This window comes from Anguilla rostrata, chromosome 13 (assembly GCF_018555375.3).
Source record: "Anguilla rostrata isolate EN2019 chromosome 13, ASM1855537v3, whole genome shotgun sequence".
Lineage (NCBI taxonomy): Eukaryota > Metazoa > Chordata > Actinopteri > Anguilliformes > Anguillidae > Anguilla > Anguilla rostrata.
The window spans coordinates 38,733,661-38,750,071 of record NC_057945.1 but is presented as its reverse complement, the minus strand read 5'-3'; the positions used below and the strand labels follow the sequence as shown (position 1 = coordinate 38,750,071).

Below are 16,411 nucleotides of genomic sequence, written 5' to 3'. Positions count from 1 at the left end.
TCCCTTTCTTATAGTGTCTTTATTTAGGGTAGGTCAGAGGCCGCTTTGCAGAGCATCGGTAATGTTTTTGTGTATAATGAGACGGATAATGAGCTTGTGGAAGACGCCATTGCAGTTTTCCTTGTTAGCTTTATGTGGGTGATTTTTTATTTATTTATCTGCCGCTAACGGACGGCTACCGCGCAGAAAGCGGGGAGGCAGCGTGCCTGTGTGAACTAAACTTCTTGGCTAGAAATAGCTGCACAAAATAAGTATTGTACCTTACTGAACCTGTGTTTAGCAGTTGTCTATGACCATGTAATGCACTTTTTGTACGTCGCTTTGGATAAAAGCGTCTGCCAAATAAATGTCATGTAATGCGGGCTCTTTTGTTTTCTGTGGAAATCGGGTCTCTTGAGGGCCCGGGTTCGCTCTTCTCCTGTTTCTCCGCTGCGTTTCATTTGGTTTGGTTTTTAATTTCCCCCCTGAACTCGCAATCAGGAACCCACTGCATAAAATTTGAATAATGAAGTGGATGAAATTTCAGCGGAAGGTCCCATGCACTCGAGCACTCATTTACCCTCTCTCTTCTGTAGGAACACGCTCGCGTGCGCACAGACACGCACGCACTTGAGCACTCATTTACCTTCTCTCTTTTATAGATACACGCACATACTCGCGCACACACTCGCTCACATACATTGACTACCAAACGTAGTAATGGATTCTTATCAAGAGTGACTTAAACAGCTTATTTCTACTTTAAAAAAAAAATGTGTGGATGGCTTATTCACTTTTCACCAGTTGTAATTGCTCATACAATCTTTGTGCAGCACATCCGTGATCAATGGGACTGCCTAAACCAGTTATCTCGCATGCAGACATAACTGCTTACTCTTTATAGCTTGTTTTTGGCTTGTGAGACTTAAAGTTAAAACACAGTAAATCTGAAGGTGATTATGTTTTGGCATAAGAGATCCTTTAAAACCATATGAATGTAATTGCCTGTTTTAAATTTCATTGTGTCCTGAAAGGCATGCACTTGCTCACTTGCTCACCCTCTCCCTCACACACGCGCGCGCGCACACACAGAAAATAGTTACAATCACCCATGATGTGAATTCTAATCTAATGGTCTTATCTGGGTTTGATAAAGTTATTAGTGTAATGAGAAATGTCAGACTGCTATTTCTCATACATGTTGTATATCTGTTAGATTTCTCTACTGGGTAGTTTACAGTCATGGTTTAAGCCGTTTGCAATGGAGGTCCTATTGGTTGTAGCTATGGCAATGTCAGTTGTGGCTTACCTGGTCATACATAGTGGTGAAATGGTTAGCTGGAGCGTTGTAGAGTTTCTCTCCCTCTTTCTCCCTCAGACTCTCTCACTTTGTCTCTCTCTCCTCCTGCTCCCTCACATAAGTGAAAACAGAATTTTTTCTGAGGCCATTATCAAGCTCAAAAACCCTGATGGCAACCCCATGTTAATCTCCATATTCATTTTCCAATCATTAAAATAATCCATTGAAATTTTTTTATATATGAAAGCAGTTGAAGATGTGATTGACCTCTATTAACCTCACCTCATGAGGGTTTCAAATTTATGAAATGGCCCCCAGAAAAGGGTCGTTCTAACGTGTCTTTGTCTGCCTTGTTTTTGCTTTGTCCCTGTGCTAGATAACAATTTAGGCGGACATTTAGTGAGCTGTAAACCAGCTGATTTGCGAAATTGGTCAAACATGGCCGAAGACGTCAGTTAGTGTCTGCTTGTCGTTTATGTGTTTGTCGTTGAACAAAACAGTCGGGGTGAGGCAGGAAAGAGGGAAGTACTGTTTTTTTTTCTTCCTGTTTGGATAAGGTTAATTTGCATTCTGCCGTTTAGCAGATGCTCCAACGGTCTCTTTAGTTCAGGGCTTTAGAATGACAGCAGGAAGTGACCTCGGTCTTCCTGTTTGACACCCTGGGATATGCGAGGGGTCACGTTGCTGGTGAGCCGTTCATCCATGTAACAGCAAGCAAAGATAATTGTGTTCTCTAAGAAGGTTGTGAGGTCAGGACATGTTGTTTTTTTTGTGAATGGCCAACTTTTTCTTTTTTTAATGACTAAGAATGTCAGGCATTACTGCAGCCTGAAGTCTGGTTTTATTCACAAAGAAACAGCCTTACTCAACATTCATGTGCCAATAATAATATAATATAATTCCTTAGCCATCCCATTTTCCTAAGCTGAATAATGGCCTTATGCAGTGAGCCTGATAAAGAATCAAATGTTATTAAAAATGTACATTTCATTCCAACAACCACTCTCTTCAGTTTCATTGATTATTTTTTATTTGTACAACACCAGCACCCCTAGATTAGTTTGTCAGACTGCTATTTCTGAATGTAAGGATCACTATCACTCAGATATTTTCCAGTTAGATCCATTTGAAAGGAAAGTTAAAGAAAGGAAGTTAAAATGCACATTTACGGTTTGTCATTGTTTTAGCATTTCAGTTGTTCACAGTACTAAAAACGTTCAGTGTAGAAACCCAAGTATGTATTGTGTTCGTATTTTTATACTTTAATTTCCATCATTTATGTTTGGAAAACACCAACATGGCTGTTTCAGAGTTTGCAAAGGTCTTCAACAAAGCGGAGAAGTGTCACTGTAGTTATACTGTGTACGAAGTATGTGAGGGTGCAGTACTTTGTCATGGCCTTTCAAATATGGAATCCAGTCTGGGAAGGTTGTCCCTGGCGCACGGTCCAGCACAGACTAATGCAGTATTAGACCAGAGGACAGGCGAGAGAGGATTGTCAGCGTCTGCTGAATTCTTTAGCATGGCCACAGTCGAATATGTGTTGACAGCGGGGTTAGCCTACCGCTCCGTGGACAAACACTGATCGTATTATTGGCTCAAGCACTCTGCACTTCTATTGACCCAGACGCTAGGCGTGCCGGTCCGCGCTGTGGTACTCTAATTACTGCCAGATAACTCATTTTTTTCTTCCTTCTCGTTCCATCTCCCACTTCACGGGGGATTGTGATTGTTGTTTTTAAGGAGATATAGGGGGTTTGAACTCCAGTGAATGGAGTTGTTTATGTTTACTGTGGTGTTTCTAAAGCTCTAAGAGCAAACAGCTGTCAGCGCTGTTTTCTTAAAGCAGCTTATTGTGCACACACACACACACAAAATAAAAACAGTTTTACAAAATTGTATGTTTAACAGGTACTTAAGGTACTTGCCAATCTGTGCATTTGTTGGTTGAGTATATTGACAGTCAGAGTTACCTGACGCAGGGGTGAATTTACTGATTTGAGACGGCAGTAGTGAACCATGCTAAATAGAGTCTTTGCCCATATTGATGAAAGGATTATAGGACATAAATGTATGTCACTGTGGCAGTGTCAACAATGACATCTGCTAGACCCTTGTTTTTCTCTTGAAAGAGAGTTTGTTCACAGTGCATCATTTGCCTTTACATCACCAAAAAAGTCTTTCATTTGAGCAGCGATGTCCTTGACTGGTCCCGCAAATGGGCGGACAGAGTTAATTAAGTTTTGCAAATACTTTTGATGTTTGCGTCTGTGGAGGATAGGTTTGATTCGTCACGCGCTCATTAGATTTGTTGCTGAATCAGAGTTCATTTTAATGTACAAAACATAATGGAAACAGTATGTAAAGTAGATCCAGTGTAATATTACTGGGATTTGCGGACAAGCCGGACGAATAAGTCCGGCGGCGATCCTTTGTTATGATTTCGAATATTTGAAAGCCATTTGGGATTTTGCCCGTGGTGAAACACTATGACTCTGCGCGTGCATGGTGCGGTTTGCTCGCGGCACCTTAAAACAAATCCATCTGTTTGCGGTCAGGAAGGGGGTGGCCGGCCAGAACTTGGGGTGTTGCCCATCCGTGTCTCCGTCTTCTCCAGGAGGGCACGCTGCGCATTTTTACTCAGGCTTTTTGAATCTGAATAAAGCCCACCCCCTATTTGGATGGTTTTGAGTACAGAAAATGATCATAGGAGTTGTGTAGTGCAAAGCGGCGCGAGGATGAGCGGACGCGTTCTCAATGGTAAACCGCTGCCGCTGCCCGCTCGGAGAGTGGGAAAGACCATGCTTTTTATTTCAAGGTAAGAGCAGGCGTCGTGCGCTCCTACCGGCGGCTAGGCATATTCTCCGCAACCGAACATAGGGCGTACCTTAACCGGTATTTGGCTGCCTTAGTGAGGTTTAAACGAATGAACTGACGAACATAAAATATGTTACCGTAAAAAGTTTAATGCTTCAGCGTTCCATGGCTATGAAATTGCTTGCCATGTTGGAGAATTAGGTAGAGTAGGAGTAGAGTTAACAAAGCATTGGCAATGCATACTACGGTTTCTTTTTTCTCCATCCTTTGGTAGCTTATTAACGATAATTTCTGTATAGATGCTTCCCTCGTCCCATTCGCGTGTTATTTTTATGGGCTAGTCAGAATTCAGGGGGCTAAAACGTGGAACGGATCCAATCGCTATTCACGAAATATCTTCGATCAGTTGTCTTTAATTTTCAGAACGAACCTCGCGTTTACGTTGTTTTTACGCATGAATGCATGTCGTTTTATAAAAAGATAATTGATTTATTATACTAAAAGTGATTTGCTTGACACAGTCCTTTCTCTCTCTTTTCGTTTTGAACATTTGACATATCTGGTGAACATTCATTACAGGTAGAGTATACCGTAGGCTATTTAGCTCAGCTTAGTTCAGTTCATTGAGTGGAGTTAGCTTGAAACGTCAAAACGATTCTGCTTTACCGTCTTCATTGTGTGCACAGTTTTATATGTGCTATTCAGGTAGCACGCTGCTTTAACTTGCACGCTGCAAGGAAACGGCTTGAAGAGCCGGAGAAAGTGCTCCAGGGTCAGGATGTTGGCACTCGCAGAAAATAGTAGGGCGGAATGATGAATGGGGAACGAGGGAAAAGGGCATTCAATCACTCTTGTCGATTCATCCCCAGGGGCTCTTTGAACAAACTGTGCATTGTGACAAAGCCACTCTGGCAGTTTGGCAATGAGAGAACCAGTCAAGTGTCCCCGCCTAGCAAACGTCTCCCCAGAGTCTTTCTGCAAAATATTTATGTTTGTGTTCTCCTCGATACCTGTAGCCACGCGCGCACGCGTATTTGCGGTGACTGGGTTTAAGACTGTGGCTGATGCACCGGCAAATATTTCCAGTCTTAATTAACAACAACACAGTACATATGAGTGCATTAGGGCCCGGATGTATTCTGCAAGGGTCTATTGCGCAATGAACATTTCACTGTGTATCCAGAGGAACAGTGTTGTTATAGGCTCTTTCTTGATATCAGATTTTGAGATCTTGCTGCTGTTTGTTCACAGAAGGAAATTGACCTGTCAGTCATGTATTTACAATTTAAACTTACATCTGCTTGTGTTGACAGATGCAAGATTAATCTGGGCAATATTGAATCATTATGTAATTAAATTACCCGAAAGGTGTAATGGGACAGTATTTACCACAGGGTAATGAGTAGTTATGAGATGTTTATAAATTGGTTTACACGCTGAATCATGGAACTGAAATATTTGTTTGAACGGCAAACGTGACTGAGGGGATTATTTATTTATTTTAAATGCTGGAGAACATTTTTGCGCATGCTCTCCCCCCCCCCCCCCTTTTTTTAAATTTTTTATTTTATTTTATTTTTTTTTGGTTCAGCAGTTTAATTTATTCGGCCTAGCGTATACCTGTCCTTCAGCCTAGTGATGCGTGCTCAGAAAATAAATACATGTTCCAGGATGCTGCCCCTCTGGAATATATCACTAAATGACCGCATCATTCAGAGACTCATTCAGGACTGACCGGTTGGATGCACACACCCCTTCCACTCTGCTGCGCAGTGTACACGTAACATAATTTCGTTTTATTTTTATTTTTTGGGTGGAAATGTAATTCACAGTAAAATAACTGCACAGTGTTATAAATTATTTTTTTAAAACCCAGGACAGTACATACAGGACGGCGCATATAGCAAGGCACAAACAAGCACGTAACTCCGCCCACATTATGGGGGGGGGTAAAAGTGCGTTTCAGTCTGCGGCTAATACCACGGCCCGAGCCAAGCCCATGCTGAGCTCTGATTGGACGGCTGAATCACAGAGGAGCCAATTCCCTCAGCTCGTGGTGGTGAAGTATGACGTGCAAAACGATCACACAGATGGAGAGTGAGTATGGGACACATCATCTTACTTAAATCTGTTGTGTTGGTTCCTCCTTAAACACATCTGTTTCCCCCCCCCCCCTTTTTTTTTAGTCGAGTAATAGTGATTTAAATAGTAACATCACCCACATGGTAAAACTGCATACCTGTTTTACATGAATAAATTCCAGATACCTACAATACATGGTATCTTTTACATTGTAAAAGTAGAAATGGCCTCTGTTCTTTAATGGGTCTGGTTTCCTGTTTTTTTAAGTACTTGTAAAACTTTAACTGGACTTGTATCAGCTGGTGACTCATGCTTGCTCTTAGGTCCTGCTTTTGGGTCGGGTTTTTGTGCATGAGAGTAGTTGCCGAGCTTTGATGAGGAATAATAGGGTCATTGTTATATGGAATACGGCCATTATTGTATTACCATCTTCTGTTTGTGGCACGCGTGATGGATCTGTTCTGTTCTCGGTGGACTGGACCATCTTGAGTGACCCTTTTCTGCGTCCCGTTGATTGATCTGCAAGCGTGTTTTTACATCACCAGGTGATGTCATGAGTTTCCCGTGGAGAGCGGGATGACTGCTGCCTGAGGTGAGGCGCATTGCACGGTTTATTTTTCCTCAAAGCACGCTGACTCGGACCAAAGCAGCCTTAGAGGTAGGCCAGCGTCACCAGTTTCCTTCAGTCTGGAGCAGGGGTTCTCAACCTTTTCTGATCCAGGGACAACCATCGTAAGTTAAGAGGTTGTATTTAAAATGTGTTTTTGATTGGGCCAGTGGTTCCCCAACCCTGCTCCTGGAGATCTACCCTCCTGTAAGTTTTCATTTCAACCCTAATTTGGCTCTCCTGATTCTACTAATTAGCAGCTCAGAGAGGATCTCTTGCTTTTGAATGAGATGTGCTTTGTTAGGGTTGGAGTGAAATCCTACAGGATGGTTGATCTCCCGGAGTGCGGTTGGGAGCAGTTGGTTTAGGCTGTCGCAGAAGGTCATGTGCCCCATCAAGGTTGGACAAAAAGTCGACATGTAATGCTAGCAGCTAATAAAATACATTGATGTCCCCCACTGAGAAGTCTTTGAGTGAGTCCTGTGTTTTTATTTGGTGACCGCTCCAGACTTATTAAACTTGCTTTGCCAGCCAGGTGACTGACTTCACAGACAGAAGCACTGCTCAGTGAGTTTTCTTTACCCCTTTATTTAAAATTGTTTTACAGTAGGTTAGTCGATGACGCTCAGATGTCGACTCAAGTGCCTCTAAATCATAAAATAATCCAAGAAACGCAGTGTCAGCGCTTCTTTGGGGAAAATAAAGTTATTATAATATACAAAGAAGGTGCCTAGTTCATGGAAATGAACATAAAGCTGTTAAATATACTTAAGGAATATGCAGCACTCTTCTTGGGAGGTATTTATTGATTCAAGGGGGGCGGGGGGAAGACTGACGTTTTGGAGTCATCTGTTGAAGGAGCTTGTCTCCAAGACTGATTGGGACTGTAGACTGAAGAAGGATCAGTCTTTCTTAACCCCCTTGATTCAATAAATATCTCCTGAAAAGAGTCCTGTCTAAGTTTATTTATTGGCTCTAAAGCATTTAGTGAACTTTCCTGAATTTTTATAAACACTTGAGTTTAACATTTAAATCCATCCTTAAGTTTACATTAATTCTAAAAAGTTAGAACAATGAGATTCTTATTGAGTCAGCACTGTAAGACCATACAACGATTAATGTACAAAGATTTTCATTATTCCTTTTTTGTATTCCCTTGAATTGTGATCTTCTGTGTTTTGGAAACGTACCTTTTTCTTTTCTTTAAAATATATGCATTATATTAGAGCGGTTTTCCTTGTTATTTGTCACGCGTGCATTGTGATCATCTGTGTTTTGGAAACATGCCATTTTCTATTTCCATTATAAAATACATGCATCGTGTAAGACTCTGCATATGATTTCTAGTTCTGCACATTTCTGTGCAGTGATGTCATATTCTGTCCGCTCTGTCCATTCCACTGAAACTAAAGAAAGAGTGGTGTATAGGACCGTGCATATAATGCATACCCTGCCTGTTAAATTGGCCTTTCAGCACACAAAGCGTATTAATAACGAAACAATGATCCCGTTTTCCCCCGAAGCGTCTGCCTCCTATGTTTCTCATTCCTTGCTTGATTTCACCGGTTTCTTTCCCAGATGTCTGTTTAGTGTGCGCGAAGAGCCGGTCTTCCAGCTGTTTTGAAACAGCTGTATTGAGACACGGGCCCAAGCAGGGGTGGAGGCCAGCACCCGTCCCACCACAGCTGGCTTTAGTTTGCACCGTGCGTGGCTGGGGGGTGGGGGGGTGGGGGCATGAGATGTTCAAACTGCAAGGTTTCCACGGCATCGGAAATTCGAATAATAACAGGCGCACCTAAATTAACTGCCGAACTTGGAACGCCGACACAGAAAACGAGAACCTCCTGTTGGCCCCACGTCCCGGCCTATGGCAGGTTCTGCCAAACGCCGTATTCCCTAGTCGGGGCTTTTTGAAGCACTGGCCAACATAAAAGAAAATTCCCTGGGGGGGGGGTTTTACCGGGGTCCCCCCCCAGCCTCCCGCTTCCTTGTGTGTGATTCTCCATACTTCATTGTGACGCTGTTGGACTACGCCTCCCTTCACCATTTAAACATCACTCCTGTGGGGAACGGTTTGTTTGGAAAGGCCTGTCTAAATATTTGAAGCCCTGGGGAGTGTATAGGATTTCAGCCTCTCCTGTCTGAACCTATTGGGCTGAGTTAAACACAGATCATCGCTTCGCAGACCTTTACCTGCCGACAGCATGGAGAAATGATCTCATTAATATTTGCTGGCACCGCTGTTCTTGATTTTTAGATGACCACATTTTTGACAATCCTTCCCACGAGCAAGGAGTTTCTTTAACCTTTTGAAGAGTAGGTTACCCCCCCCCCCCAAAAAAAAAAATTCTAAGTCACTGTTCTAGAACTCTATTGTTTTCAGTTACCAGCTGTGACTGTTGCATCAGTATTAGAATGTTCTGAACTGAACATTCTAATTGCATGTTTTTGATCTCACACCTTAAAGGGTAGACTATTCACAACTTTTTAAAGCTGTAATTTTCCCCAAAAAAAAACATTATTTGTTATTTTTTTGGTTTTGTTTCCTGAATAATCTAAAATAGTTTGCTTTTATTGAGTCAACCGTGTCTGGTCAGTAGTTTCAAACGCTCCGCTTAATTTAACAGACACCCCTTGGGGGGTGGGGGGGCAGGAGGAAAGGCAGGAAGCGTGAGTCGTAACACAAATGAATGGGTTTAACAGCCAGAGAGGCGTGGGCAGCGTACCACCCAGACTTACAGACCACAGGGACGCGGATAAAAGACCTGCAGACATCCGACAGCAGAACTTCTGAGCGGTCCATCACCCCCAGGAGTCTGTCTGAGTCTGCGCTCGTATGGGACGCTGTGCAGTCCTGTCCTGCGCAAGACTGAACTGTTCTGGAACTGAATCTGAATCTGAGTCGCATTTATTGGCCATGTAAGTAAGTTTGCACATACTAGGAATCTTTGTTGGTTTGGCTCACATACTGTAGATCACGTTAACACAACTAGAGACTGCAGCAGAGAGACTAGGAGTCAGGCGAGTTTAGCAAAAGGAAATAAAGCACATTAAATGGAAATGAATCTAAGTAAAATATGTAAAAATTAAACGAGATGTGAAGTATATAAAGTATCTTCTGAGAGGTCATGATTCATGTGTATTCGTGGGTCACTGGGCCGAAGACTGACTTTAGTGACCCCGCTCTCCCAGATCTCCTCTGTCGCTGATTTGTGTGCGAAACCCGATAAAAATGTGGGAAACTTTTTTCACAGCGCCTCTCTCTGAGAAAGTTGGTGATGACAGCTGAAACAGTGTGTCCTAATCCCCCTCTGGCTGACTTAGCATGTGAGGGAATTGTAGCCCAGACTTATTTTACCCTGTAAAAGAAAACAAACTGAAAATTGAATTTATTGCAGGTGAGAGAGGGGAAATGGGGGGGAAAAAAGTGGTTTGTCATAATTCAAAGGGTCATAAATCAGCGATTGCGGCAGTGCTTTACCATGAGTGTGATGCAGTTTCCTTCATAGCGAGGGTTTCCATGAAGAACGCGCCTTAATGATGCGTCTCAGAGGTAAAGACATTCTTTGCAAATGAAAAGGCCTGCTTCCTGTATATAGCAGAGGTGAGGAAATGGCTTGGCTTAGACCAGGGCTTCAGTGCTGAAGACCTCCGAGCTGCACTACCACAGGGCCCGTTGCTTTGATTAGGGTCTGCGCAGGTGAAGCATGATCCTTCAGCGCAGTCCTGTGGGCTGCTGACCCGTGCCAGTGCCGACCGTGACCGGCAGCCCTGCGGGGACGGCACACAAGTAGCTTTTCTGCATCGCCCAAGGGGATTATGGGAGGGATTCGGTCAGCGGGGATAGCGGTGTTTATTGCTGGAGTCACCCCCTTTTGGCCATCCGGGCACCCGTAGCTTGCTCTCTGCCTGCTTGTACCTGCGCGTGTGCGGCAGAGAACTCTGAGGTCACTCTCCCGAGCTGGCAACAGGGGGCGTATCTGAGCACACTTGCACACAGTTCATGAATTTCAATTTGGGTTGAATTGTAGATGCCAAAAAAAGACCGATGAACAGTCGCTGGTAATTACACAGCCATTAGTCTAGCCTGATAAGAAATCCTCAGGTAATTTCCTTTGTGCAGGAAGATTACCTTGGTTTGATAAATCCTGGACACCAAAAATATGTATATGTTACTTTGTTTGCTTTTTGTTTGTCCATTGTGAGAGAGCGGTTATGAAAACAAATAAGTTTTGCTCAGTGAAAGCCTTCCAGTAATTACAGCATCCGCACTGTCTGCTGGGTCGTTGTAAATGATATTTTCTGCACATATTCCTCTGTGAAAATTAAGTTATCTTGCAACTCGAGAAGGATGTTTGTGTTCACCAGCCTTATAGCAGTCCGTAAGCACCCACCTTAATCTCTGCGAGTCTCTTGGGGTGTAGCATTAAGTTTGGCGCTAGCACATGCACCACTGAATGTTAGGTTAAACAGTTGTGTTTAGCATGCTGTGGTGTACTGACTGAATGTTATGTAAACAGTTGGGTCTAGCATGCTGTGGCGTACTGACTTGTCTATTGCCGGGGCCGGTCCGCTGTCTGAGGCTCAGCTGGTGATGCAGTCTGTCACCACACAGCGTGCCCGTCTGTCCTGCTGGGCATTTCATGCCCCATCGCGCTTTTGCTGCTCGATTGAGCCCCACTGGTCATTGCATGCTACATTGAATGAACTCGCACGGCTTGTGCATGCGTGCGGCACGTATGTCAATACCAGCCCTCGTATGCATCACAGTGGGCCGAAGCTGTCTACATGCCTTTAATACCGTGGGGACTTTTTTGTACAGTGTTAATGTGAGCAATCCATCCATTTTCTAAACCCCTTACTCCTGGTCAGGATCACGGGGCAGCTGGAGCCAATCCCAGCATGCGCTGGGCAAGAGGCAGGAATACACCCTGGACAGGTTACCAACCCATCGCAGGGTCCACACACTATTCACTCGCCCACTCATACCCCAAGGACAAGTTAGACTGTCCAGTTAGCCTAACCTGCATGTGTTTGGACTGTGAGAGGGAACCGGAGTACCCGGATAAAACCCTCGTGGACCCGAGGAGAACGTGGTATCTGTGGTGATATCTCATGAAATGTATGTCACAGTCTCTACATTACAAAGTTTGGATTCTACTTGATTGTCCCCAGTTTTCTCATAAAATGCACAGGAGCATTGCTTCACCATGTACTCTCTTGTTGCACAACATTCGAAATGGTTATTTTTCCAGTCATATTTCATTAATTCACTTGTTTATTGTCTCTCTTTGTTAACTTTCAAAAAATCACATACCAATGTGGAGCAAATCCATATGCATGCAGAGATAACTCCTGTCCACGAGGTCTGCATTAGCGTGCTTTATGTCCAGGCTAATTAGAGAGTTTAATGAGCTGCCTGGGGCTTTGAGCACCAGAAGGTTCTGAAAAGCCCAATTAAGGTGTAATGGCATTTTTATGTAGCCGTCTGAGTGCTTGGATGCATTAGAAGCTACCGGTGGCATAAGCACTGCTGAGCTTATGGAACTTTTCAGTCTCCTGAAGTGGCACAAAGCTGAACAAGCGACATTTCTCCATCGCGGTTGTAGTTTTCTGTATCGATCTGAATCAAATTTGATTCCCACTGTGTTACTCAGACTGTGATTAGGCATGTTTGTAGGGTTTTCATTAGCTGCTAAAAGCCAGTTAATTTAGCTATGCGTGGCTGTATCTGGCTCAACAGGACCGCTTCAGTGTCAGCGGTTAGCAGACACCCTTATCTAGAAAGGCAGGCACAGATTGCATTCTTTAACATTCAGTAAAGTCTGGCAATTTTACTGAAGTAATTAAGGTTAAGTAGCAAGCTCAAGGCTACGATGGTAGTGCCCCAGCTGGGAATCGAACTCGCCACCTCTTGAGTCGGCACCCCTTAATGGGTCAACTTCAAAGCGATAAGGCTGCACCTGATTTTTTTGGGTGCCTTTGGCCCAGTAAGCACATCAAAAGAAATTTTCTGCAGAAACTCATATCAGCTTTCCTTTGAAGCGAATGCGTTGGTGGAACCTTGCGCTCATGCTAAAAAGATCATTTTTCTAATGCTGCAATTAATATACACCTGCAGGGCTTAATGATATTCCAGAGGTTGTGAGTCTGAGGGCTTCCCTTTCTGGCGTCTTAGAAAAATGTCTGCGGATGAATTGTTTTATATTCCAACAAGTCATTTCATGTCTTTCACAGTCATTCCAGAAGTGGGAGGTATGTGGGAAAATTAACAGAGTAGATGTACGGAGATTGACCAGTGTTTACAGGCCAGAATGCCTGGCCACGTTGCTGTATGAAAATAAAACACTCACGTCACTGTTGGATACTCTGCAGTGAAGAGTAGGGTTCAGAATGTGTGTTATAATGCTATCTGAAGAGGAGTTAGTGCAAAAATTAAGCGTGCGGATCTCGTAGTGTTGTGGCTAGTTGTGCCCTTGAGCAAAGTGCTAAACCTGATTTGCTTCAGTCAATATCCAGTATATCTATAAAGTTGTATATACAGTAAAAGAATATAAACCGTGTAGATTGCTCTGGGTGAAGAAAGCTATGAAGCAGTGTCTGAACATGGGTCCAAATCGGTCCCATACTTCTCTCTCCGACCGAGTCACAAACACAGCTGCCTTCACTGTGCACTGATGAGGCCTGTGTTCTCAGTCTGGTCTGGCAGTTTGTGATTCACATCATTAGACGGCTTCTCACTCTTCATCTTCAACAGTGACGTGAGTGTTTTATTTTCATATAGCAATGTGGCCAGGCATTCTGGCCTGTAAACATGGGTAAATCTCAGTACATCTACTCCCTTAATTTTCCCACATACCTTCCACTTAGGGAATCCTGCAGCATTTACAACAACAAAAAAACGCAATGCGATGCCCTGCCTGAAATAAGCAATAAAGTATTGATCGCACACAAAACCTTTAGTCGTCGCTGTGCTTGAGTTTTCTTCTGTTTTTAGTCTAAATATTTTAGAGGAATGGGGCTGTTGGCAGTGCAGTGTTGTAAAGCTGGACCTGTAACAAGGTCTTCGGTGCCCGAAACACAAGGAAAATTTGGCCCAACCCGAAGGCATTCTGTGGCTACTGAAGGCAGCCGTCGCCATGGTTTTTACTGTTCTGCTCACTTGACATACATAAGTCATAAGTCACTTACATAAGGCACTTCCCTTCCCTAAGGCATTACAGCTATTTAGCAAACGCTCTTATCCAGAGTGACACAACTTTTTACATGGCATTTATACAGCTGGATATATACTGAAGCAGTGCAGGTACCTTGCTCAAGGGTACAACGGCAGTGTCCTGTCTGGGAATCGAACCTGTCACCTTTAGATTACAAGACCAGCTCCTTACCCATTATACTACACTGCCGCCCTACTACCGGACACTAACTGAACTGAAAAAAGGTCTGATAAAGCTAAACACTTGCCAGTTCCCTGTCCCGAGTAGACCTCGATGACCATGGTTACCAAGTGCTTTCCTATAGGCAGGTTGCAAGCCAACCGTAAGCTTAATTGCATCTCGCAGTGCGCAGGAGGTCCGACTCCCATCGTCACCGGCAACAGACTGGCTCCTTTTGCTCAGACAGATGGGTGAACATCATGAAGTGCATGAGGTAGCCTATCAAAAGCTGACCTCTCTGACGAGACCTGAGCCCGTTTCACAGCGAGGCTACCTCTCCGCTTTCTGACGCCTACAGAACTCCAGCTATCATATAAATGCATCTCTTGTGTGGGCCCCGATATTACATGAAATTTAATTAAAACAAGACATTTAGCATGGGAAGAGAGAGCGAGATTTATAGTCACATACTTTGAGGCCTGGGACATTATACTGCAGTATGTTCATAAAATATGGTTAGTATGTGAGCGTGATGGCACCATTGCTGTGTTAGAGAGTGTCAGGTGGTGGCATTGAAGATGAACAGTACGCGTATTAACTCAACAACCAGATTAACTTGGGACACAGATTGGCTCAGTACACTCAGGAAACATCTTAATGTAGGACACAGATTTGCACAGGGTGCAGATTAATTTAGGAAGCAGATTAACTCAGGACAGAGTTGAACTCAGGACTCTGGTCGACCAGATGGTTCCCCAGCAGTGTCAGGCCGTACATCTTTCTGCACTAGTGGCCATATGCACATTGTAATATGAGCCTGTCTGTGCGTTGCATATCCATCGCAAGCTTAACTGTACACCACCATGCCAATAGAAGATTTTGATATAAATATTCACCTGGTAATGGTTGTGAGGTGAAACTGTACCTTTTGGCATGCAGCACTGTGGATGGTGTATATGTTCAATGAATGTCAAATACACATGTGCAAGGAGAAGATTAATGACATTTTTCCTTAAATCTATTGAACCTACATTTAAGAAAGGTAAAAGTTGAAAACTGGTGCTTGAGACATGAAAGTACGTGAAAGTAGTAGGTGCTTTCAGCGCAAGTCTTCTGAGTAAAGAATTGTATTTTTTGGATGTTTTGTGTGTTACCCAAGCTGGTATTTCTCTTTTTGTGGAGCGCAGTTTTATTGTATAGGAAAATTCCTGCGAGTATTCATCACATTGTGGAGGTCTTGTTTCCTCCCCGCTGCCCAGCTTCTAATGGTTTATGTTTCCCACAATGCACCGCTCTGACCCTCTCTCTCCTGTGTCGCCCCAGGTGGGACGAGAGCAGCTCCATCAGCAGCGGGCTCAGCGACGGATCGGACAACCTCAGCTCGGAGGACTTCAACGCCAGCTCCTCCCTCAACTCCCTACCCACCACGCCCGTCGGGTCGCGACGCAACTCCTCCGTTGTGGTGAGCGACGGTCGTGTTTATTACAGATGCAGTTGTTCACGACAGCAACGTTAACGGCATTAGGAGCAGCGTGAGGTGTTCTGCAGTGCATTTCGAAATTCTAAGTCAGTGCGTTCTAGAGCTCCATTGCTTTCAGTTACCGGTAGTGATTGTGACATCAGCGTTAGAATGTTCAGTTTAGCAACTTTCTGATCACATATTTGTGACCTCACAGTTTTAAGGGGGTTTATGCAGGGTGTTTTTCTTTTTTTTTTTTTTTTTTTTTGCATGAAAATCATTTGGCCGACACACATTTATTGAGTGATGAACAGTAGTGGAGAGCATTAGTTTTACTCTCAGGAATACAAAACTGCAGCATCACCAAGAAGGCAGAGGCCAGTTTAAAATCAGTAAGTGTAATATTAACAAACAACAATTTGTATTGTTAAAAAAAAAAGAAGGTACGATTACAGATCTTACAGATACCTATATGCCTTTTTGGTTTATGTTAGACGTCAGGTTATAAATTTAATTAGTGTTTCATTATAATTGTAAATTTAACCACAGATTTTTACGAAAACAGCGTATAGCCGTTATCTGCTTATTTGTCTAATGTTCACTCACTGTTTTGGGTCATGCTGACTACCCTAATATATGCAAACAGGTTGTAGGCCTACTTGTAAAGTCTGGAACACTCTGAAAATGCTGTACTTGTGCTCTGTCACACAATATCACTTGGGTGTGATTTCTTAATAACGATGGATCTTTGGCCTTGGTCCAGTCACAGTATTCCTCTGGACCTCATTCCT

The 16,411-nt window shown here is 43.5% G+C and overlaps 1 protein-coding gene across 1 annotated transcript in view; it reads left to right on the top strand.

The window, feature by feature from the left end:
- The window catches only part of LOC135238640 (neuron navigator 1-like), a 98,884-nt gene that overhangs the window by 48,364 nt on the left and 34,109 nt on the right, over positions 1-16,411 (top strand). Inside the window, exon 7 of the mRNA XM_064306761.1 lies at positions 15,485-15,623. Coding sequence (XP_064162831.1) covers positions 15,485-15,623 — 139 coding nt within the window. The remainder of the gene's footprint in view (positions 1-15,484; positions 15,624-16,411) is intronic.